This window comes from Vulpes vulpes, chromosome X (genome assembly GCF_048418805.1).
Source record: "Vulpes vulpes isolate BD-2025 chromosome X, VulVul3, whole genome shotgun sequence".
NCBI lineage: Eukaryota > Metazoa > Chordata > Mammalia > Carnivora > Canidae > Vulpes > Vulpes vulpes.
The window spans coordinates 11873796-11900338 of NC_132796.1; the positions used below are offsets into that span (position 1 = coordinate 11873796).

Consider the following 26543-nt stretch of genomic DNA (forward strand, 5'->3'; position numbering starts at 1 on the left):
CTGGCTAATGTGGAGATACAAAGGCCCAGCCACCTTATCTCAATCAAGGACAAACTCAGCTCCTAAGCTCCTTGAAGGATTGTCTGAAGCCTCTGTTGTAATGATGTTGCTGGTCACTACTCCCTCTGCCTAACCCTACCCTATTATTTTCCTATTGCTGTATAACACATTACTGCAAATTCAATGGTTTGAAAAAACACACATTTATCATCTCACAGTGTCCATGGGTCAGGAGTCTGGGCACATCTTAAGTGGGTCCTCTGCTCAGGCTGCAATCAAAGTGTTGACTAGACTGTATTCTCATCTGGAGACAGTCTGACTGGGGAAAAATCCACTTCTGAGCTCACTCTTGTTGTTGACAGAGTTCATTTCCTTGTGGTTGAAGGACTGAGGACCTCAGCTTTTGGCTAGTTGTTGGTCAGAGGCTGTTTTCAGTGCTGAAAGGCTGGCAACAATTCCTAGAGGTCACTCACATTTTCTCTCATGTAGGCCTTCCCAATATGGCCACTTACTTAATCAAGCCAGCAAGGAGAGTCTCTAGAACAAATCTGCTAGCAAGACAGACTCAGACATAATATAAATTAATTGCAGGAGTAACATCTCCTCATCTTTGCTGTATTCCATGCAGAAGCAAGTCACAGGTCCCACCCTCACTCAAGGAGAGGAGTTACATGAAGGCATGAACATCAGGAGACTGCAGACATCTAACAGTCTATTTGCCACACTTGCCCTCCTCACTTCTTAACAGGTGTATCTCTTGAGAGCACTCCCCAATAAACCTTCTGCCTGCAACTACCCATCTTGGAGTCTGTATCTGGGGAGCAACACTGGGGCAGGAAAGGGAGTTAGAAACTGTTGCTGTAACATCAACTATGGATGATAAAAGTAGGAGAATGAGCAGTGAATTTTCTTTCTAGTCATAAATGTGTAATAATTTATTAGAATTTAGAATAGTCATGGCCTATTAAAGTAAAATGAAGTCTACAAACTATAAGATGTCTTCAAGCAAGGATGCACACAACAAAAATAATTCATTTCTAGGGCTGTAGAACAGATTACACATAACTAATAAAAATTAGGCTTACTGATTGCCACAGTATGAAAATAAATCTCAAACACACAATTAAAAAGAGATGATTAGCACTTTATTAAATTCACATAGATTGTACTTTTACAAATTACAGAAATAGTCAACCAATAGGACTGCCTTATTAGAGAATGGTAGAGAATAAGTATTGGTATGACAACAGGATCAAATTCCACCTTGTGTATCGACACTCCCATTTTCATCCAACTCATTTACAATCATTTTTTATTCTTGCTTAGTCAGTCACATAATGATATAAAAATATTCTAAGTGGATCCATTTTCAAAGACTTCTACACCATATTATGGGTATTCTCCACTGGAAAAATATTTCTCCTTAGGTTTTCAAAGTGTGAAAAAATATATATATGCAGTAGCCTGATCCTATTTCTAAAAATGCTTAACATTAATGCACTTTTAAACCAACAACTAAAGACACCACATGACTGACTACACTTATACACTGTGTTGTCAGAGAAATATTTTAGAATATTTTGAGTAGTCAACAGTTTATGATTCCAATGGTCTTCATGGGTATAACTGATTGCCTTTTACCTTCATGCATATGCAAAATTTCTTACAAAAGAAGAGGTGAAACAAAATAGATGATCTGCCCTTGATAATTTATAATGCTCAGCAGTTGCACAGAAACAAGTGTTGGGTTTCTTGGGGAAGTTAAACAGCAGCCCTTCAGAGAGGGGTGAGCCGCTCATCCTCTGTCATGAAGGCGTCATTAATGTGCCCTCCCTTCGTGTCCAGAGGATCGCAGGGGATGCCATTCTCAATTGTGATCGTGTTTTCACACTTATCTTCAGTGTCATCTGCTTCAGATGGTTCTTTGCTCTTCCTAAATGCACATAAAAAGAATGATTGGGATCTAAGAAAAGAAAGCCTGGTCTTCTGTACAAACATGGAGAGCAGGAGAAAGAAGAGGAAACTTAAAATGATGAAGTAATTGATGACATTACATATTTTCAAATAAATTGCAACGATCATAAAAAGCTAATGAGGTGGAAAGTTGCTACCAAGATAAGAAGTCTGCATGGATGACATATATACATACTGGTCAGAACAAGTGGTTTTATTTGGAATACTAAAATAAATATATATGAATACATATATGAGTGAATATATACATTTATACGAATGAATGTGTATATATACATATATACACATATACATTCACATACAAATTGCATGAAGGAATGTGAAGGAAATGTATGGTAAGTTAGCAAGTTAAAAAATTTAGCTCTAGGAGAACAACTTAACAAAAATTGAATTTTAAAAAAAGTACTAAATTCCTCTCACAGGATTTGACAAGTAGTTTGCAAATGTTGAGTGAAAATAAAACTTAAATGAGATATCAAAAAGCAAACTTACATCCCTTTGTAGAAAAGAAGTAACCATTAAAAACTGCAGATATTGGGATGCCTGGGTGGCTCAGTGGTTGAGCGTCTGCCTTAGGCTCGGGTCATGATCCTGGGGTCCTGGGATGGAGTCCCACATTGGGCTCCCTGTGGGGAGACTGCTTCTCCCTCTGCCTATGTCTCTGACTCTATGTCTCCCATGAATAAATAAAATCTTTAAAAAATATTTTTAAAAATAAAAACTGCAGGTATCACTGCTTAGTTCCACTCACTGTAAAATAGTTGCTTTCATTTAAGTTGGGTTTTTGGAACTCAAAACGCATTTTACTAATTACATTACAACTCACAGCTAAAATTCTGGGCCATTCCCTCCGCAAAAAAAAAAAAAAAAAAACCTCTATGTGATAGTATAAATCTTTGAGTTTCTCATTCTCAGACCCTTTACAGATTCTGCTAGCCTTACCCTTAATATTTCCTTGGAGTGTGGAACACCGTAACCTTGAATTCAAAGGGTCTTCCTGTCTTTTGTGAAAGACCAAGACACTGAGCCAATTATGCTTGATAACAAGAGATTAATTTGGGGGCATCATGCAAGCATGATTTTGGGCTCCCAGACTTGTCAGAGATTGCTTTGTCCCAGTAATCTGTGGAAACTTCAAAGAAGCAGACCTGAATGGATCACAGTGCTGGAATGGTAGGCATTGCTGTGGTGACCAGGATGGACTCCCACCACTATGGAAGTCCCTTAGAATCTTGGTAAGTCTCTGGTGAGTGAGGAGGTGGTGAAGATGCCCAGTGATGACTAAGGTAGAGTTCCCTATTAGTCCTGCATGAGAGTCCATTTTAATGCTTTAAAGAATATGGTGGAGGAAGGGAGAGGAAAAAAAAAAGAGCTCTTATTTACAAAGGAATGACAACTATTATAGAAAGAGTAACAGAAATAGAAAATCACCACTACAATAATAATTGATTCTGATGAGGCTCATCAATGGATACTCAACCGTTAAGTAAGAGATGATCAGGGAACAGGGTATTTACATGGTCTCAGTCTACTACCCTCACAAGCAATGTACTGATTATAGAGATATTTGTATTTTGTCAAGGAAGAAATCTAGTGAACATCACCAACAATGAGACAAATTGACAAGTGCCTCCAGGTGTGATATACTGATAATTTATTTATTTATTTATTTATTTATTTATTTATTTATTTATTTATAAAATTCTGTGTTCTGTGTTCCTACCCCACCTCATCACCAGTTTCTTTTTTATTTGAATCTCTGGGGAAGAAGTAATCAGACAAGTTTCAAATTTAAAAAAAAATTTTGGGTGGCCAATGCACCTATGCAAATTTTAAAATATTTTATAGAATAGCTGATCTGGACTCAGTACAGAGTAGGCATTCAAGTGATGTACTTAGAATTGGATGAACAGACACATGGATAGTTGGCTAGACAGACGGATGTAAGGATGGATCAATAAACGTAGATCAATGGCTGGTTGGCTGGATGATAAATTAACAGATGGATGGATGGACTAATGCTATAGGCAAAGTTACTCAGACAGTAGTCCAAGATAGATCTTTTTTTAAGATTTTATTTATTTATTTATGAGAAGCACACACACACACACACACAGAGAGAGGCAGAGACACAGGCAGAGGGAGAAGCAGGCTCCATGTAGGGAGCCTGACATGGGACTCGATCCCGGGGCTCCAGGATCACGCCCTGGGCTGAAGGCGGCGCTAAACTGCTGAGCCACCCAGGCTGCCCCAAGGTAGATCTTGAACGGGATTCACCACAGAAAGAGAAAGAAAGAAAGAAAAAGTGAGAAAGAAGAAAGGAAAAGCGAAGGAAGAATATATACACACATAATATTTCTTGTATCCCTTATGTTGTTGCTTTTCCAAATGAATAGAGGAAAATATTTGTTTTCCTACCTTAGAAATTAGGCGTTAATATAGATTTTGCCAGGCTTTGCTGATGGTAATTAGATAATTCTAAATAGCTTAGGTTCATAAAGAAAGGTAAAGTATCATTCCAATACTGTAGATTCCACTGTCATCATTTCAAAGTATTTTGCCATCATATATGCCACTGTTGAGTGTTACAATTTATCACTACAGGCCTAATGCTGGATTAGAAGTTGGGGGTCCTAGTCCTAGAGACCTAGGAAATGATAAGCTGTTATGTTTTTCAATCCTCAGGGTGAAGACACTGTACTGGCCATTCTAAGTTTCAGCCATCAGCAATTAGGGCAGCTTGGGGTGAGCACAGAATTTCATGTGATGAGAAGGGTCTTACAGCCAGGTAAAACCACCTACCAGAGGACTAGAATACTGTAGACAGGAGTATTGTTACTTTCCACGTCCTCTAGAAGGCAAAAGCAAGTGACATTCTATAACCATCATTCATATCACTTCCATTCATAATACCCAACATTTATTGAATAACTGTTTTGAGTGACTACTATGTATTCAAACAGACACAGTCCTTGTCCTAAAGTGAAAAGAAAGGACTTAATAAAAGGGGAAACTCTGGGGACACCTGGGTGGCTCAGTGGTTGAGCATCTACCTTTGGCTCAGGGTGTGATCCTGGAGACCCGGGATCAAGTCCCACGTCGGGTTCCCTGCATGGAGCCTGCTTCTCCCTCTGCCTCTCTCTCTGTGTCTCTCATGAGTAAATAAATGAAATTTTTTAAAAAGGGGAAAACTCCAAATTTCACTCATCTTCCTCCCATTGTTTATGGACTATAAAAAAGAGGAGTGATGTTTCAGTAGGGATGAAGCCCCAGGAAAAATGTATATTTATGAATTACCATTAAAAAAAGTCTAATTCATGCAATTCCCTAAAACCCACTCCTCATTGGGTTTGGAGTGAATAGGATTTTAAATAGTCAAATCTTACTCTAAAATTTGTGTCTATAAGTATGAAATTCATATTACAGAAATCTTAGTGGATGGAGCATTGGTGGCAATGCAATGGTAGTCTTAGAAATAATGGTTGCCAGTGTCTATTTGCCAGTTTTCTCAGTTAAGGAAGTGTTTTTATCAAGTTAGATGAAAAAGCACAGAGAACTGGACACATGCAGATCACTGCAAGGAATCTTGCCTCCCTCTCCGAACCATAAAGAAGAACTAATCATTAGGTATCACAAAGGAATGGGGAAGAACTAAAAAGAAAGATGCAAACAGATGAGGACAAGTTTGTCTTCTTTAGGATTTCTCAACCAAAAAGATTCTGAGCAAAATGGCTGTGGATATGTATCTAATGGAGCCGTGCCAGTGGCAAATTAGGTACATATTGTGCTTTTGTGACCTTAGATCCAGTTGTTCAGAGTCTTGACATTGCCGGGCTTCACAAACTGCAATGTCAGTAACGTGCTGGCTGGACATGATAAGCAGCTCAAAGGTTATCTAACAGTAACACAGCCCTTTGTCACATTTCATAGTATGTACTGTAATAAACTGATTCACTGCCTCTGCATTGCTCTTACTAACAATAATAAAACTTAACTATGTTTCTGGATCATTCTGATTTGATATTCTGCTAAAAACATGAATTCTTTTTCCTGAAAAAATAAAATTGAGTGTTAATGACTTCTGCTGTTCTTGCAACATCAGGTGGTTCTGGAAGATTTTTTTTTCTTAAAGTAACGAAAATACCTGAAACTAGCTCTTAAAAGCCTTGAGAGTAGATATTTCTCATAAATCCAGAAAGAACAGGGGCAAAACAGGAGACAAAAAAAAAATACTGGGTGACTCTCGGAGCTAAGGAATATTGAGGAACAGGGTTTGCTCAAGATAAAGCAGTGGTGGCTAAAGTACAAAGAATATTTCTGTCTCCCTTCAAATAAGATAAGGCTGAAGAGCCAAAGACCAAGAATAGCCAGGAAAACAAAAACGGATGGATAAACATGATTTTAAACCAGAACAGAATTAATTATTGGGGATTTAGGACTATCCTCATAATCAGTATAGATGATTCCTGGGGAAAGTATCAGTGCTACTGGAATGATTTCAGTGGGTGTTGTAGTCCAGTGAGATTGACTGGCTCTGGGATCCAGTCTCTCTGGTTTTAAATACGGTTACTACTAACTTTCTAACCATGTGACTATAGGCAAGTCGCTTTATGTCTGCCCTTTGGTAGTGATAATAATAATAATTAGTATCTATTACATGACAGAAACCTAAGTGCTTTGTATACATCATCTCATTTAATTCCTATTGCAATATTATAAAGATTTTATTATTATTCCTGTTTTTCAAATGAAGGAGCTCAAGCTCAAATATGTAGAGCAGCTTGTCTTGAGAATGGAATAAGATTGGTGAAACCAGTAGACCGAGAACTCTAACCTCCCCAAGCTTCACTCAAAACACACATTGGATTCCTACTGAGTATGTACATTTAAGAACAGCAAATGAAAACAATGATCAGCTCTAACATTTCTGATTTTATTTTCACATCCATTATTTATTTTTTAAAACTACATCTCATTCATTTTTTTAAACTAAAACTCCCAAATGTTAATTTAATTATATATATTTTTCAATTTAATTCCAATTAATTAAACATATATTATTAGTTTCAGAGGGAGAGGTCAGTGATTCATCATTTTTATATAATATCCAGTGCTTATCACATCAAGTACCCTCCTTAATGCCCATAACCCAGTTACCCCATCCTCCCTCCCCCTCCCCTCCAGTGACCCTCAGTTTGTTTCCTAGAGTTAAAAGTCTCACGATTTGTCTCCCTCTCTAACTTCATCTTGTTTTATTTTTTCCTCTTTTCCCCTCTGATCTTGTTTTGTTTCTTAAATTCCACATATAAGTGAGATCATATGATAACTTTATTTCCCTGACTGACTTATTTCACTTAGCATAATGCCCTCTAGTTCCATCCACATCATTGCAAATGACAAGATTTCTTTTTTGATAGCTGAGTAATATTCCATTGTATATATATCCCACATTTTCTTTATCAATTCCTCTGTTGATGGACATCTGGGCTCTTTCCATAGTTTGGCTATTGTGGGCATTGCTGCTATAAACATTGGGGTACAGGTGCCCCTTCAGATCACTACATTTATATCTTTGGGGTAAATGCCTAATAGTGTAATTTACACATCTATTTTTAAGACTACTGATTTAATTAAGACTTTATAAGAATGTGAGGTTTCAGTATGTGAAAATGTTGGCTGAGCCTCATCCTCTCATTTGAAAAGCAATATTCGTAGAAATCTAAATGTATTTCTGTTTACTACTGACCTCATGGGAATAGAAATATAACCAGAAATAAACCAAGGGAATTTACTAATGACTCTGCTCAACTGTGAGCATTAGCTAGGAATCTATGTCCTGAGTCTTTCACCTGGCTTTGTTACCAAGTATAAAACTATAATCTCCATATAGGCAGGGACCATCCATGTTATCTATGTATGTAACTTCCATGATAAATACTAGAGCTCCCATTACAGAATGAATTGTCAATAAAGGAATAAGATATTTTTTTACCACTTTGGGCCTTGACTTCTGGAGAAATGAATTTAGATCACTGTTAAGTTCTTTTCCTAAGACCCTAACGTTATTATAGTCTATTTATGTACAGGATTCATAAATCAATTCTATGATGTACATGCAAGTCTGAAATCATGCTGTGTCTGCGACTCTCCTTTTATACAACAGTGCCAAGTTATATAGAATTAGCACTTTCAACTGCTTTTTGATGGTGTTGCGAGTAACTTAGATTAATAGAGCACTGTCCAGTGTATAAAGCACTTCTGTGTATTCTCTAACTTCGTCTTCTCATCATAACTACTTAAGAAAATATTATTGTCCTCATTTTCCATATGTGACCTGCTCAAGATCACTCAGCTAATAAGCAGCAGGGTCTGAGATCAGAACCCAAAACCAAAAATATCAATCCAGGGCTTTTTGTACAAAAACACACATCACATCAACTGCATCATCATTGTCATTGCCACATCACCACTACCATCACAACTACTGTCAACATTATTACTATCATCATAAAGCTGACCAGAGAACTGAAACATCTACTTGTGGGCTGGCACCAGACACGGATCTAGTACAGACATCATTGTGGAATATATGCAGTTCATCTTGGGTACCTGCCCACCTACCGAGTCACCTAATTGTTTCCCAAAAGTAAAAAAAAAAAAAAAAAATCATTTTCCAACTTTTTTTACTTCAACAAGTCTCTCATTTCCATAAACTGCTATTCTCAACTAGATGTAATAGAAAAGCAACTCCCTCAAATTATTTCACGAGGAGGTAGCATTTGTAATGGTGTACTGAAGCTGTCTGGTACAGGCTTGTAAGAGGTGGTTGTTAAATATTCAGAAATTTCTACTTGATAGGAAATCAACAAATGCTACAAATTGGGATTTTTTTTTTATAAAGCTGGTTAATCAGTTCACCACTATTATGGTAAACAGTAACCCCAATATGATCATTTGGTGTGATCAGGTGTTTGTTAACTAATAAAGTCCCAAACAATGAGCCATTGAACTGGAAAAAAGTTTTTTTGGAAAAACTTTTTACAGTATCATGGCAATGTCTGGATGAAAACAAGATCCCTTTTCAGTAATACTTAGTCACAGAAATGGGTTAAGCTGATCTTGGATAATAATACTGTTTATTTAGTGCATGCTATATCCTAGGTACTTCATACACATTTATTTCATCCAATCCTCGTGGAAGTCTTATGAGATATTATCTTCTTACTACAGATGGAGAAACAGTCCCATGCAATTTGGATGACTTGACCAAGGTCATTTGGCTAAAGGGTACAGCTGGTGTTTGAGTTCACTTAGTTTGGCTTCCAATGACTGCATACTTTACAGCCAGCAGCTATGAGTAATCAATGTAATGCTGTTATTGACACAGGTAAAAGAATTTTTAAAGCTTTATTTGAGAAATCTCCTCAACAGTAAGTTTAAATACACGTATATGTCTTAGATGACAGTGGCACTCTTCTCCACAGAAGCAAAATGGCAATGGAGGTGACCCTGCAGTCTCTCCTGGCCTTCTAAATTTCAGATTTTATATCATGAGAATGATGTTTGTTAATATCCAATGTATGGGTTGAATTGCTAAGCAAATCTTCATCTTCCTCAGGACTAAAGGCATTGGGGGCAACTCCTCCTTTTTCCATGATTAGAAAGGGCTTTCATCACAATTTCCAGGGATCTCCCCACTTCAGACTGTATCCTCTCCACACCTTCAAAGCAGTACTTTGCCCAAGAGAAGCCCACCAAAGATTGTATCAAATTTAAAACACAACAAATCAATTTATCTTCAGAAGGTTGTCATAACTGTCCTGACTCTATTTGCCAATTAGTGATGCTCTCCAGGTTGACGCAAGAGATTTGTCTATCTGTTTTCCTAGTCTGAACACAAAATGAATTTGCGAAGGCAAGGCTGTGACAACAGCCTCACTTCTCCCAGGCAACAGATTATGATGCTACGCACCCAATTATTATATTACTGCAGAATCTGCTCAGCAGGAAAGAGATAGCACAAACTGGAAGACTAGCAAATGGCAGGATAATAAAATAACAGTAACAGCTAACACTTATTGAGCACTCGCTGTAGACCAGGCACCACTCTAAGCACATCACTGCATTAACTCTTTTTATCCCACCAAGTTCGTTATTTCCAGTATACCTTGCTGTCGCTCTAGCAAAGTCATCTCTGCACAGGCAACAAAGAAAGATTTAACCAACTCGATGCTAGTACCACAAACATATCCTCCTGAGCTTGTGTTCCCTGACTCATTCCCTGTGCTTCCTGAGTTAATGCATTGCATTCAAGAGCAGAATGTAGGATACAAATACTTTGAACCTAAGCAGTATGTCCATTCTTCTAAATCGTACACTATACTGTGCTAGTGAGAAAACTGGGAACCAAGGAGATGCAGTGAATTCACAGAGGTTATGATCATTACAAATCATAGAATCACAGTATTCTAGGAGTAATATGGAACTCAAAAATATTAACCATAAGTATTCAAATATTGCAAGGGAACCTTTCTTAATATTTGAAAAAAAAACTCAAAACAAAACAAATTAACAACTTGTACCAAGGCTCTTTGCATTGCATGACATGCCAACATAAAGAAAACCAAGCAAGTACAATTTGATTTTTAATCTTTGAATTTAAGTTAGGGACTAGATGCAAATCTCATTTATTTCAGAGCATTTCACTTACCATTTGTGAAAAAAAATCTACAAAGGCCAACATTTAAAATGACTCCCTTCTGCTAGTAACTAGAGTGAGACATATGGAAAGTGGTAAGCCTCCAGAGAAACATTTAGTTGAAACCACACTTGGCCAAACTCATCCCACATGTCTGTGTGGGCACTGACCTTTTTGAAAACCAATGCATGTCCCTGTAATTCCATTTATCAGAACTCCTCTTCCTTGGTATCATATGAGACGTTTTCAGCAGAATCAAATTGTCTAGTGAAGAGTAAGGACTCTCTCCACTTCCCTTCTTGATCAGAGATACTTGTAAACAAAATTATTCCCTTCTTTCACCATGCTGAGAAACCCTATCCTCCTCTCCTCCTGTCCCACCCCTTTAGTAATTTTCCCACCAGTCTGAAATTCTCTCTTGAAGTAATCTCAATAATTTAGATGGCAAAGTTTGTAGGTGCCCCAGAATCCAGGTAAATGAACACAGAGAGTAGGAATCCCTAAATCGGAAGCTCCCAAACCAAGTGAATTAGAATAACCTGGAATAATTATTAAAATGCATCCCCTTCACAGATTATAATTTAGAAAGTCTGCAGTAGGGCAAAGGAACCTACATTTTAAACAAGTGTTCCAGGTGATTCTGATGCAAGGTGTTGATTCAGAGTTCACTTCGAGGAACATGGTTCCATATAATACCACAGTCACGAGAGGGACAAGTAATTGTTGAAAGGAGGAAAGTATAGAAGGCCAAGAGTATCTGGGACAAGATGGCGGCTGCAGGGCACTGGGCCAAGAAAAGGCAAGCCAAGCTGGGGGTGCATGGAAAGAACTGTGGAACTGCTATCATTTGGAGGTAGAGGACTATGAAAGATTAACTCTGCTTACCTAAAAACTTTGCTTAGCTTTGTATATCCAACTTAAAAAAGCATGATACAGATATTAAAATCAATTCTTGATATGAAATATTCATATGGTGTAGAATAAAGAAAATGATAGTAATGGAAGGAGTCATAGTAAGAGACACTGTACTCTAAAAGGTCTCTAAAAGAGCCTAAGTGATAATTTTGAAAATCACCAATATTTTCAAAGTTTCAAATTTAAGGCATTATCTTCAGCTTTGGGAACATCCTCACATTTTTCCAAGTCATGAGGAAATAGGAAAATCCTCTGTAAATTACTCTATTTAAGTATCTTACCTTCTACGTTGCCGGATTCCTGATAAAATCAATAACACAACTGCCACTATGACGATGCAAAATATCACACCGAATATAATAATCCAGATGGGCACAGGTGGGTCAGTGGGTGGTGCAAGAGTGGTAGGAATTTTTAAAAATTCCAGAGTCTGGTCATTCAAAAAGAAGGCATTGTTGATCCGGTTCCTATTCATTCTATGATATAATGATCATTAAAAACAAACGAGAGAGAGAGAGAGAAAAAATTAGAAACAGAAGGTATAAACCTATCTCTCCAGGACTATAATTATCTCTAGAAACAGAGCATCTCTGTAGCAAGAGACCTCAGGTTGACAAGACAGTTTAACAGGAGCAATCATGCTGTGGTACTCTTTTCATGGATGTTCTGGATGCTACAGAAAGGCTCCCCTACTGCCCTCCATAGTTGTGAATGTCCTAGAAGTAACCAGAAATCCTGAGCATCAAGCTCTGCTCACCATGTTTTATTTCCAGAAAGGTAGCATTTAGATTAAGATGACAACCCTATTTAAGGTGGGCTTACAGGGACACCTGAGTGGCTCAGTTGGTTGAGATTCTGCCTTCAACTCCAGTCATGATCCCAGAGTTCTGGGATCAAGCCCTGCATGGGGCTCCCTGCTCAGCAGGGAGCCTGTTTCTCCCTCCCCGTCTGCTGCTCCCCCTGCATATGCTCTCACTCTCTCTGTCTCTGTCAAGTAAGTAAATAAAATCTTAGAAAAAAATAAAGTGGCTTACATACATACCAACACCCGGAAGAGGTACAATTACATGTAAAAAAGTGGGTGATGGGGGTGGTTGGGTCGCTTAGTTGGTTAAGCATCTGCCTTCAGTTCAGGTCATGATCCTGGGGCCCTGGGATTGAGCCCTGCATTGGGCTCCCTGCTCAGTGAGGAGCCTGCTTCTCCCTCCCCCTCTGCCTGCTGCTTCTGCTTGTTCTCTCTCTATCACTCTCTCTCTCCTAAATAAAATCTTTTTTTTTTTTTTAAAAAAGTGGGTGATAAATATAAGATGAAAAAGAAAAGAAAACCAGGAATAAAAAAGAAAACATCAAGTGAAGAGCAGCTGCAAATTCGTCTATTTGATTTTTTTCGTTAATTTAACAAACATTTTCTGAAAACTTACCAAGTACCAGACATAGTGCTAAGTGCTGAAGATCCAGAGTGAAATGAAAATACCAAAGCACTTATAGTCTAGAAGGATGCACATGGCCATAATGGGAGAAGGTCTAAGGCCAAGTACATCATAGTGAGAAGTCAGGGCTGCTTTCCTGAGAAAGCAACTTTTGAGCTGTGTTTTGAGGGACACCTGGGTATTCTTTAGACCAAAGTGTGTAGTGAGCACAGGAATGGAGATGTGATATAGTAGATTTGTTCAGGAAACTGCAAGTTTCAGATGACTAAAGTAACTGGTGCTTAAGGAGTCCAAAAATCTAGAAAAATATCAAGGTAAATGAGTGACTCTTCCTGGAGGAAGTCTGCATTTTTGGTGGTGGCAGCAGTTAAGGAGGGGTTGATAGCCAAGACTTATTTGACTGAAACTAAGTAAGTGAATTTCTAACTGGAATTTGCAAACTAAATGAGATTTCTTAGAGATATTGTATGGCCTTTACTGAATTCACACTAAACAAGCTGACTTCATCTACCTCTAGAATAGCAATGGGAAATACATATATAATATTAGCTTCATATGTGACTTCAAATTCTCTAGGAGGTACATTTTAAGAAAAGTAAAAAGAAACACGTGAAATTATTTTTTAAGTAGGCTCCACACCCAACATGGGGCTTGAACTCATGACCCTGAGATCAAGAATCATATAGTCTACTGACCAAGCCAGTCAGGCATCCTGAAACTATTTTAATAATTGTTTTTGCCCAGTATATCCAGGAAAATATAATTTCAATCTGTAATCAATATTGAGTTGGTCCACATTTAATTTTGTACTCAATCTTTGAAATCTGATGTGTGCTTTACACTTAAGCTGTATCTAATCTTGGACTAGCTACATTTTAAGTGTTCAATAGCCATATATGGCAGGTAACTACATCCTGTAGTGTGCAGGTCTTGAACCTGACAGTAATGGCTTGAGAATCTCTGCAGACCAGCACCAGGCTATCAGGAAAAACCTCTTTTAGCAAATAAAAATCTAAGTTGAGGCATGATTATTCACAAATGTGAAAAAGAATCCCAGCCAGATACTCTATAACAGGGTATAATTTCAATGCAATTTTTTATCATTATATCCTCTAGTTCCATCTACATCATTGCATAGGGCAAGATTTCATTCTTTTTGATGGCTAAGTAATATTCCATTATATATATATATATATATTTTTTTTTCATACACACACACATCACATCTTCTTTATCCATTCATCTGTTGATGGACATCTGGGCTCTTTCCATAGTTTGGCTATTGTCAAACTATGGAATGTTTCCTTTTTCCATAACTTATCATTGATAATCTGGGAACACAACCCTCTCCACAAAATAATGAACCCCACCCCACTACTAAGGTATAACTCAGAGTAATATGAGAAGTTGCTCTGTATTCTCATTCTATCCACCTGGTTAGTGAACATTTTGCTGTTCTTTTGCCTCTCAGGCTGATTAGAAGTCCTAGATCAGTTCAGAATAAATCTTCAACCACCACTTAAATCCCTAATAGGTGTCAATCACCATGGATATCTTCCAGCTAAGATTGGCCTGATAAGGCCAGGCCCTCACAATAGAGCTAAAAAAGACATCTGAGAACTAGTGGGTCATTCCCTCACGTAATCCCATAGGTGTGGACACTCTGGGGGAGAGGAAAAACACCACTGGATGTGATGGCAGCATGCCTAGGTTCAAATCCTCACTTTTCATTTTTCTAGCGTGGTGGCCTCAGCAAATCAATTAGTCTCCCTGAGTCTCAATTCCCTTGTTTATAAACCAGGGATAATAACAATTACTCAAAAGTGATTGGTGTTGACATTAAATGCCACAGATGTGCAGGAACATGTTTTATGAAGCAGAAAGTGCTATGCAAATATTAAGTGGAACTAGCATTATTTTGCCCAACTCCACAGATTCTTCAGTTTTGAAATTCCTACTACCTGCCCTCTAGTCACCATTCCTTTGCTTTTCATGCTATCCTTCTTTCTTGGTATTGTTCCCTCTATTTTCAGACAGTCCTGATGAAACCTATCCCTGACATAAGTTCTCATTCCCTCGGCCATCCTCACCTGCTAAGTAGCTTCTCCTGCTAGGACCTTTGACAGAGACATTTTGTTGCAAACATATTTTTTTTATTTTTATTTATTTATGATAGAGAGAGAGAGAGAGAGAGAGAGAGAGAGAGAGAGGCAGAGACACAGGTAGAGGGAGAAGCAGGCTCCATGCACCAGGAGCCCGACGTGGGATTCGATCCCAGGTCTCCAGGATCGTGCCCTGGGCCAAAGGCAAGCGCCAAACCGCTGCACCACCCAGGGATCCCCGTTGCAAACATATTCACCTGCACCCTCTCCACCTTCACCCCAAACACTCTTCTCTCTCACCTTAATAGAAGCCTGCTTTAACTGCAGTGCCTTCATTTCCTTGTAGCCCTCTCAGATCATGAGGAGGGCTTGAATAAAATTCCTTTTCATGTGAAATACAGTGTTCCTAATTCTTATTCCCTACGTGGTGTGTCTTAACATTTTTAGTGGCAAAAGTACAGGAAAAATTTAGTTCAAACCTTCTTGTTAAAGCAGATGAAATCATTCCCCACTAGTATACATTCTCAAAGCCTTTACTTCAGCAAGGGAAGTAGATGATCACACAAAAACCTTTGGCATTTGATTATATACCCATTATCTTAAATGTTAATATTTTACAGAGAGCTAATGAGTTCTTATAATAGATATTTCTCCTTGGTAAAGAGAATAACTTGTATCTCAGTAACCTGTAAGTGCTTTGTGAGGAGAGTTACTTTTTTCATTTGTCTTTTTCCAGAAATAGTTTATTTCCTGAACTCATTCTTCCAATATACCTTTGCCCAACATTAATCATTTGAGGGACGGAAAGTGTACATATATAAAGTGTGCATTAACTGAAGTAAAAACAAATTGCATCCTTCTTCTTTGAAGACAAGAATACAGTTTTTTAAAAGTTTGCTATGATCACAAGAAGAGGAGGAAAGGAACTCTTAGGAAAAACTGTAAAATTTGAAATGGGTAAAATATATTACTACCTGGTGAATACACCTTTCTGGACAACTTATACCTTATATTTGCCTTTGAGTTATTTCACAAACCTGTAAGTAGTAGAAAATGGACATAATGTAAATGATTCTTGTCCATAGAAAATCAAGTGATTTGTGTCTGGTGGAATGTGATTGATCACTACCTGATGGACAGAATGGTGCATCTTTTTGTAAATGGACATTACCATTCCCTGATTCCTATAGATGCATGGTTCCTTGAAGTCTTCTTTGAACTGGTTTTACCATTTTACTGAGTTCCCTCATTAATTAACAAGATAATACAATTTTTAGTGGCATTTATTTTTAATTTGTATGAGAGCCACGCTTTTACCCTGCTTTTGAAAAAGTATCTTTTAAAGGCAAAGACTGTACATTAACTAAAGAAGCTAAGTCCTTAGAGACCCAAGAAATAAGAATATTTTTATTGGTTTTTAAATAAAAATCAAAAGTATGGGGAACCTGAGTGACTTAGTTAAGTGTCTGCCTTTGGCTTAGGTCATGATCCCAGGGTTCTGGGATCGAATCTCAGATTGGGCCCCTGCTCGGCGAGAAGGCTGCTTTTCCCCCCATCCCTCCCCACGACTTGTGTTCTCTCTTGCTAACTCTGCTCTCTCTTGCTTTCAAATAAATAAATAAATAAATAAATAAATAAATAAATAATCTTTTTTAAAAAGTCAAAGGTATGACTTGTCCTTCAAAACGCCTTACATTTATTAACTCATTTAACCTTCTCAACAACTCTGAGAGAGAGGTACCATAATAACTACTCCCATTTTATAGATTATAAGAGAAAAAAAAAAGAGAGAAAGTAACTTGTCTGAAGTCAAGCAGTTGGCAAGAGGTAAAGTCAGAATTAAAAACCTAAGCATTTGGGCTCCAGAATCCACATGATGAACCATAACACAATAATGTCGTTCAACGTGTTCTTGTCACAAGAAGACAGCACTAAACATTCGTAGCTAATATTTAAACTAGGGTTCAGCCACAGCATGACTGACATTTGGAGTTGAATAATTCTTTGTTCTGAGGTGCTGTCCTGTGCATAGTAGGATGTTTAGCAGCACCCGTAACTTATGTCTACTCAATGCTAGTAATACCCCATCCCCATCCCTGCCTCAATCGTGACAAGAAAAATGTCTCCAGATATTGCCAATGTCTCCTTGGAGGCAAAAGTGTCCCTGGATGAGAACCACTGATCCAAACCAATCCATAATATAAACTAACAAAAGTAAACCTTTGACATATTAATAAATAAATCACTGTGAGGCAGAGAGAGAATTCTTCAAAATATATTAAAACAGTCAAGTTAATCAACAAGCTGATATGATATACCAGTAGAAGACATATTTAGTGGTAATTACCTTATGGCTGACTCTATCTCAACAGCAGGAAGGGTGTGATTTTTTGAAGGATCTGTAACCACAAACCAGAATGACACCCGCTGGGTTACATTGCAAAGTAGGACGTGGGAAATTCTGCAGATGATGGGAAAAATACATTAAAAGCAAACAATGACTAATTCCATTGGAACATCCACTCCAGAGTGATTACCATCTTAAAAGGTGTCTTAGCTATGAATAAAGTCATTTCTACCATCCTTTGTTTCAAAATCATATATTTAGGGATCATTCGTTAAATAGGAACCCAGCAAAATGAAAAAGTAAGAAAAAGGACACAGTAGAGAGTGTTAAAGGATCTCATTCTCCATCACGTGCTTACAGCATCCCTGCTTCCCCCAAACTGGGCCTCTTTCTGAACCACAGAAGCTTTTGGTTTGTCCTCATCAAGCTCTTTTTAGTCTCATTCAGCCTTGCACATCTCAGATCCAGACAAATCAGTTGCCCACCTTTGGTCCAGTACTTGCTGGCTGTGTTGGCCACACTACCGTCCATCTTCCACTCCAATACTGGAGCTGCCACAGTAAGAGACCTCCAGGCTGAAGTGTTCTCATCAATTTACCAGCAGCCTTTAAACGCTGTTTCTACAGTTATCTACTTCCCAATTGTAAAAAAGGGATGTGCCACACTACTCTATATACATATATTAGCACTAGAGATGACAGCAGAGCAATGACCTTAGTGTTCAGATTGGAGACAATTATATATGAATGTAGGAAAGATACAAAGCTTGAAAAATTATAGGAGAGCCCACAAACATCAAGGTTGTTGGGGCTAAGACCTAAGTCCTGAAGGGCTGTCACCGTTTCCTCGCGATGAGCAAAGTCGCAAGAAGGGGGCATTAGCAAGCAGCGTGGGAGATGGGAAGGCACGTGCCGCTTCCGTAAAGGTAACGTAAAAGTCTACTTTTGAGTCGAGCTCAGCTCCTCTCTCTGGCACCGAGCGTTCACGCGCTCTGCGTTCCTTCTGCGGTAACGAAACAGACGCCATTGTGCGCACGCTCCGTCATCGTGAGGGCCTGCCGGGGACGAGCGCGCTGCGTCCCTCCCGATGTCAGGGCGGGAAGCCCAAGGCCTCGTGGCCGCGCTGCCTCGGCCAGGCGCCGCGGGCCTGCGTGGGGCGCCGGGGGCTCCCCGGCCTCGAGGCACTCGCCGCGCCCGCCGGGACCCGGGACCCGGGACCCGTGACCCCTGACCCGTGACCCGTGACCCGTGACGCAGGGTTCCCACGAGGGACGTCTGTCAACCAACGGTCGCCCTGGCCCTGCGCGCCTCGCGGCTGCGGACACAGACGCGGACACGGACGCAGACACGGGGGCGCCTGCGGGGGCGACTTCCCGCGGCAGAGGCGGAGGCCGAGGCCGAGGCCGGAGGCCGGAGCGCGCCGCCCCGCGGCCATGGGCAGCTACCTGAGCTCGTACCTGGGCACCGCGAAGGACGCGCGGCCACGCCCCGCTTGGACGCGCCCCGCCCCGCAGCCCGGGCCCGCCCAGCGCCCGCCGAGCCTGGGCCAGGGCCAAGTGCTCTCCTTCTACCGCGAGCTGTGGGGCCGCCGCAGGCCGCTGCCCGCCCTGCCGCCCCGCTGGGGCCACACCCGGGGCCAGGGGGTCGTGGTCCCCAAGCCCTGGAGGCGCCTCCACAGCAAGCCGCCCCTCGAGGTCCTCACCGGCTGGGATGCGTCTCGCAAGAGGTGGGCCAGGCCCTGGCTTTGGAAAGCCCAGAGCCTCCTGAGCATCTGGAACATGGTGACCGTCAACGTGCCCTCTCCCGAGAGCAGAGGCAGCGTCTCCAGGGCTCCAGCCGACCAGGAGGAGCGCCCGCACCCCTGTGCCGAGGACAGCCCGCCGAGGGCTCCCAGCCGACGCAGGAGAGGAAAGAAGAGGACCCACAGACCGCTCTGGTTTGAAGCCCCCAGCGGCAAGAGACGGAGGCTGAATGCAGAGCCCAGGGCCTCTGCCTTCAGGCCCGTATGGAGAGACGGAGTGGTCCCGATCTTCGTGCCCAGGCCCGGGCCTCTGACAAGGGGCTTCTGCTCCTGGCCTCCGCCTGTCTAACCGAACGCCCACCTGGGGCCGGCCTGACCCGCTGCCGCGACACCAGCAGCCCGGGGCCCTCCCTGTATCCTGAGCCAGAGTCCCGCCGCCGCCACCCCCTGAGACTCAGACCCGCCGTTCTTGGCCCTGCTGCCCCCCCCCCCCGCCCCCTCCGTGAGGCACTGACACCACCAGCCAGCCCTCAGCACCCCACCTGCCCCTCTGCCAAGGCCCCCAGCCCCGCCTCTGCTGATCCCGCAGGGCCCACGCTGAAGAAACACCGTCGCTATCAAAACCTCTGCCTTCCTCCTGCCCTGCCCTGGAACCCCACCTACCAGGAAGGCCTGCTTCTCCCCTACTTCCCCAGTTTCTGCCGTGAAAGCACTGCGCTTGTTCTATTTTAATAAGAAGAATAAGCAACTTTACTATCAGAGAGTGTCACTGTCTTTCTTTCAAAGGTACCTGTACTGGGATTTCGTCCGCACCATGCACTCTCGACCTTGGCACTGTCAACATCTGGGGCCACATAACTGTTGCTTGTGGGTGGGTGCTGTCCCCTGCTTTGCAGGCTTTAAGCAGAATCCCTGGCCTCCAGCCCCCAGGGGCCAGCAGCATACTCGCACGGTGAAAATACAAATATGTCCCCAGGCGTTGCCAAATATGCCAGGGCGAGGTGGGAGGTGGGCTGGATGGTGGGGGGTGGAGGAGGGGGGCGGGGCGCGGGTGGGCGTGGGGGTGGGGGTGGGGGGAGGCACACTGGTGGAGAATCTCCGAAGGACAGTGACCTCTACTGGCAGAAACAGTCAAGCTGGGTCTCGCAAAATGCGCTATTTTAACACCCAGCAAAGACAGAGATGAATAGACTGAAGTGCTACATGCTTAGCAAAAACATTTCCCCCAGTTTTGGAGAATGCTGTGGAGTGTGATGGATTCAAATAGCTTGGCCCTGTTATTCATCAGAATATGCAAATTTGAAAACAATAAACTACTCATTTAAGCTCCTCAGGTTGGCAAAAATGAAAATGCCAATCACATGAAATGCAGAGACTTGGAACCCCAGGCAGTGCTGCAGCTGTGAATGGGTCCAGCCAATCTACAGGAGCACTTGCAAGGGTTCCCTACAGCACAGTGTGGCTACCGGAAACTCTTACACATGAGCGCGCGCACAACACACACACACACACACACACACACAAGCACGCACGCACGCACACAAGCACGCGTGCGCACCCAAAGATTGGTGGGGATGTTCTTCCCAGCACTCTGCCAGGTCAGAGAACTGGGACAGTCTAAATGCCCGCCAGTAGGCGAATGCATAAAGTAAACATGCTACGTGCTATCGAGGGGGTACTCTTCCACAAATTGAAGGAAAGAAATAGCCCAAGGATTCTCCACTCTTGGGCTCCTGGGCCAGATAATTCTGAGCATTGCAGGATGTGAAGCCGCACACCTGGCCTCTATCGCCCAGATACTGATAGGACCACCTCCAGTGGTGACAGTCAGATGCACCTCCAGGCATTGCCATATATCCCCGGAGGGACAAACACCACCCCCACTTGGAAATCACTGAAGTAGACAGAGACAGGTTACATCTCAGAAATACAGGGTGAGGGAAAAGATGGGGCTTAGTGTATTACGTGTACCATATGCCCTTTATATCATTTAAACAAGGGCAGAGTAATATTGCTGGAACAATAGGGGAGGCTAGGAACCGGGTAAGAGGTCATCTGGACACTTTGCCTGCATTGTTCTTTCCACCTAAAGCCTCTTTAACTACTGTTCAAACACGGCTTTCACGGCATTCCCCTTCAGAGAGTCAGAGGATATGCTGTAAACAAAGCAAAGTCCCTTCTCCCATGGAGCTTGCTTTCTAAAGGAGGTGGAGACAGAAGATAAACAAGTAAATAAATGGGGATCTCTGGGTGGCTCAGCGGTTTAGCGCCTGCCTTCCACTCTGGGCATGATCCTGGAGTCCCGGGATCGAGTCCCACGTCGGGCTCCTTGCACGGGGCCTGCTTCTCCCTCTGCCTGTGTCTCTGCCTCTCTCTCTCTTTGTCTCTCGTGAATACATAAATAAAATCTTTATTAAAAAAAATAAAAATTAAAAAAAAAACAGTAAATAAATGGACACACTAGCAGGTACAGAGAAGTGCTATATAGAAAAATAAGGGAGGAGGAGGAGGAGGGGAGGAGGGACACATACAATTCCACCAACACCACTCTGCCCCAAGTACTTTCCTGTGTCCCCATCACCTTGGAACTATGCCATCCTTTACTACCAGTTCAACTCTGTTCCTCAGGGTTCCCCATTGGTGGCAACTCCTGCTTTCATGTAGAACCTCCACAAAGAGATTGAAAATATTTTATCTACCTAGATACGGAGATTCCTAGCAGATTCAAATTGTTGCCGAAAACACTAAGCTCAACGTTTTCAATGTTGACAGCTACTGTTAGATACAAAATGTCCCCTAAAAATCAACGTTGTGTCCCAAAGTGTGCTCCCTGCCATTTTCTAGACTTGAGTCAAGGCATTTCATGTTCCATGAGTTGCTAGAAAGGGTTTCATTTTTTAGAAAAGACTTTATTTATTTATTCATGACAGAGAGAGAGAGAGAGAGAGAGAGAGACACAGAGAGGCAGGCAGAGGGAGAGGGAGGGAGAAGCAGGTTCCATGCAGGGAGCCCGAGGTGGGACTCAATCCTGGGTCTCCAGGATCACACACCAGGCTGAAGGCGGCGCTAAACCACTGGGCCACCCGGGCTGCCCGAGAAAGGGTTTCAGATCTTAGTGTGTCCACAAGGGTGCTGGTGACATTTTCAGTAGGAAATTCCCTGTTAACATGGAACTGTCCTGAGCTTGGCATCAGGTTCATTCTCTCTCAGCCTCAACCCCTATTAATTGCCACAACACTCTCCAGGCATAGATGTAGCTCCCAAACACACCACATTTCCATAGGCTACCTGGATGGAGGCAGAAGCATACCCACATAAGAAACACTTGCAAACCTTATCCAAAGTGGCAAGGTTCTGAGAACCAAGGCAGACCAAGGTCTTGGAAGGCAAAGAAAGATGGAGAAACTGGCTCCATCACTAGAGTGGTCACTGAAGAGGCAGAGATATGGAACAGAAGAAGGACATTAGTGAAAAAGGGAAGAGGGTCTGAAAAATCCCACAGCTTAATAATATCGAAATAATGATAGTTCCTTAATTTTTACGTATCTATCAGGGTTACTTCATATAATGGCCGTAGGGATATGGGTGAAGAGTCTACAGCAGAGTTGCTCAAGCTGAGCACTGTTGACATTTTAGGCTAGAGAAGTCGTGCTTGTGGAAGGCTGTCTATTCTTTTGTAGGATGTGCAGCACATCCCCAGCCTCTACATGCTCCAGGCCAGCAGCACATCCAATTGTAAAACCTAAAAACATCAGAGTCCAAAATATCCTCGGGAGCAGTGCAGGGAAGAAATCCCCCAAGGTTGAGGACCACTGGTACACAGGATCTCGTTATATTATGTCTGCAAGTCTTGTGTAAACGTAAATGTATTTTTTTCTCATTGAACACACACCAATACAGGAGCAAAGCAGTTAGTTTTAAAGCTGCCTCGGTACAGTAAAATGACCTACAAGAATAAAACTAGGCAATGGATTAATAATAGTTTTGACGGGCTTCACTGCTAAGGAGATAACATACAAATGTACTTTGAAAATAAGAGTCATTCAAACCAGGAGCAACCCGGTGGCGCAGTGGTTTAGCGCCGCCTGCAGCCTGGGGTGTGATCCTGGAGACCCGGGATCCAGTCCCACATCGGGCTCCCTGCATGGAGCCTGCTTCTCCCTCTGCCTGTGTCTCTGCCTCTCTGCCTGCCTCTCTCTCTCTCTCTCTCTCTCGTTCTACCTCTGAATAAATTTTTTAAAAAAGAGTCATTCAAATGCAAGATATTGATAGCCTTCAGCATAGGAGTGGTCTTAATAATTATGTGAAATTTTTGGAAATTTGTTCTGTAACATGTTTAGACGTATCAAGAATTTATCAGGGAGCCCACCCCCTGTTCTCCTGGCCTCATGAGGCACGACTTCCATCACTTGTGCAAGATTCACATGAGCGAGAAAGGGGAATAATTTTAATTGCTGAGGGTCTTCAGCTAAAGAATATTAAGTATCATTGAACACCAATAAAAAATAAATTTATTATAAAAAAATAGAATATTAAGTATCCCTCCTACATGGTGGCTCCTCCGGTAAAAGGAATGTTAGGATTTTTAGCAAACAAAAAGTAACCTTCTGCTCAACAAATACCAACCATTGAAATAGAATTGTCGAGAAGCTTTTATACTTTGTTCAGATACAGGCAGTTGAAGTAGTAATGAGTAAGGCCACTTGCTAAAGGATGAGGTTGTGGGACAGGCCAGGGGAGAGCACACCCTGCTTCTGGAGACAGCTGTATGGCAAAGGCTGTAGAAGACAGAGAAACTCGTGAACTGGAGCTTCCTCCTTGTCTGGATGATGCTTTGAGAAATTAACCATGATGTCTTGGCTCCCCCAGGAGTGAGAAACAGAGGGCCAACAAGAGGTAGAACCCAGGCAGTACAGAGCTACCTCTTCTATGGCCATTGACACGAGATCCATCAGGGGAGTGTCTACGGAGGTAGAAGAAGGGGGAGAAATGGGTGGGTGGGCTCTCTTTTCTTGTGTGCACTGTACTCTGATAGTTAGGCCTGAGGTTTAAGCGCCTGGATGTTCAGCATGTTTCACTCACTCACAAAAGGGTACTCACAACTAGCATAGATTAGCCGGTATGGTTAGGGATGTGAGGAAAAGCGCTCCTACTGCAAGGGCTTCCAGATTCCATGACCCTTCCCAGAAGTGCAGGAGTGCAGTGCTAAGACCCTTCAACACCAAGGTCATAGTGTCTTGAGCCAACAAAAGATTCAAAACCAAAGAAGTAGAGGCATACTTCCTGAGATGCCTCAATTGGCTCACAACATTCCATACCCCACCTGAGAACAGACCCAGGACAGTCGGAAGGGCAAAGGGCTTCTAGATGTCATGTGGCTTGTCCACAGTTCTTGTCAGGAGGGTCTCTAATCCCTGTCCTGATATGAACTTCATTGTCTCCAAGCAAAGAACACCCTCTTTAATTTTATCAGCTGTGGAGTCACCCGGGTGATTATTAAAAATCCTTAGTTTATCTTCAATACAAGCCTTTTCTGGGCCCTGGGACATGAGAGCAAGGCCCAAGTCTATGCTGTATTGGGAGCCCCTGTATTCCTGCCATGTGGCCTGTCTGGGCACTCAGTGAGCCTTGGGAAATGGATGGATGGATTGATAGATGGATGGAATGGAGAAATGATATCTCAAGAGAGACAAGCTGAGAAAGTAAATTGAGCCACGACCAAATGGGAAAGGGGGGGAAAGGAGGGAGGTTGCTTCTCCCAAATCATTGTTTACTCAACCACAGCTATTCAGACAACACAATGACAGCCGAGCTCTCCAGCAGCAGAGCATCCCTGAATACAGCGAGATTGGGGTGGGCCCAGAGGAAGTGTAAATGTGAGGGAAGTTGGTACTGAAATGGAAGTAACACGAGGCCTGATTGTACAGGCTAATTCAGTACTAATTTACTTAGCACCCAAAAGATACAAATTCCTCCATTCGTGGATTATGTACTCCTTGTGTGATTTCTCCCTGGTCTTTCTACCCAGCGTGACCACACTGAATGTCTTCTAAGATTTACAGGAGGTATGCCTGGGTGGCTCAGGGATTTAGTGCCTGCGTTTGGCTCAAGGGGTGATTCTCAAGTCCCAGGATCGAGTCCCACATCAGGCTCCCTATATGGAGCCTCCTTCTCCCTCTGTCTGTGTGTCTGCCCCCCCCCCCCCGCCGTCTCTCATGAATAAATAAAATCTTAAAAAAATAAGATTTACCTGGAATGAAAAATTAAACAAGCAGTTACTGAGCTAAACTTGTCTTTGTAAAGTTTGTTTTGATGTACTAAGTAAACTGAAATACTTAAAATCTTCAAAGTTCTCATCACAAGAAAAAAAATACCTAAAATTACATACAAAGATGTTAACTAGACTTCTTGTGGTGATGATTTTGCAGTCTATACAAATATCACTTCCTTATGTTGTCCACCTGAAACCAGTGTAATGTGGTAGGTCAATTATACTTCAATTTAAAATTTAAGTAAATAGGGGCACCTGGGTGACTCAGTCAGTTAAGCATCTGCCTTTGGCTCAGGTCATGATCTTAGGGCCCTGGGATGGAGTCCTGCATTGGGCTCCCTGCTCAGCAGGGAGTTTTCCCTCTCCTCACCCCCTGTTCATGTTCTCTCTCTTTCAAATAAATAATAAAATCTTAAAATAAAGAAATAATAATAACTTTTTAAATAAAAAATTAAGTAAATAAACTGAAATGCCAGGAGCACAACTAAATAGAAATCCTACATTTTCAAGATTATATATATAGGGGGGTCTGATGGAATTATTGGAATTTGCTTCAATAATCATTTTTTCAACTCTTTTACAAAGTACTAATATCTGTATGTATCCTAATGGCTTCTCAAGCAAATCCTTGAAAAGGTAAAAATGTCCACTCCCTTTCCTCAAGTGTGGAAAGCCCTGGATTTATACTAATCCTCTACAATTCTGCTCCACTGCCATTTCTCATCAAGGGCGCCAGAGAGGCCTAACTGCATCCAAGGGGTGGTAAGAATCAGGCTCTTGTTTCTGGAAATCAAAGGACTAAATAGGAGCGGGGCTGCTGTTTTATAAGCACAAGACCATTAATCCCCTTACTGTGGACACAACAGCACGTTGTTCCTTTTTAGATCATAAGACTTATCCTTGAATAATTAGGCAGAGGAAGAAATCCATTCCATGTCCTACCCCATGGAGCTCAGAAAAAAAAATGTCATGCCTCAGTAAGACTTCTCCCTCTCTGCTAAAAGTGATAAATTACCCTAAAAGCCAACACTTGAGCAAATTAGGCAGGTACATTTCCCAACTTACT

The 26543-nt window shown here is 41.8% G+C and overlaps 1 protein-coding gene across 2 annotated transcripts in view; it reads right to left on the reverse strand.

Annotated features, from left to right (window-relative positions):
- Nucleotides 1-1123: 1123 nt before the first annotated feature.
- Nucleotides 1124-26543, reverse strand: part of CLTRN (collectrin, amino acid transport regulator) — a 47007-nt gene continuing 21587 nt past the window's right edge. For both annotated transcript variants that reach the window (XM_072743727.1, XM_072743728.1), the window contains 3 exons: nucleotides 17467-17580; nucleotides 11869-12063; nucleotides 1124-1933 (listed from right to left, as the gene is read on the reverse strand). In XM_072743727.1, coding sequence (XP_072599828.1) covers nucleotides 1777-1933; nucleotides 11869-12063; nucleotides 17467-17580 — 466 coding nt within the window. In that variant the 3' untranslated portion in view covers nucleotides 1124-1776. The remainder of the gene's footprint in view (nucleotides 1934-11868; nucleotides 12064-17466; nucleotides 17581-26543) is intronic.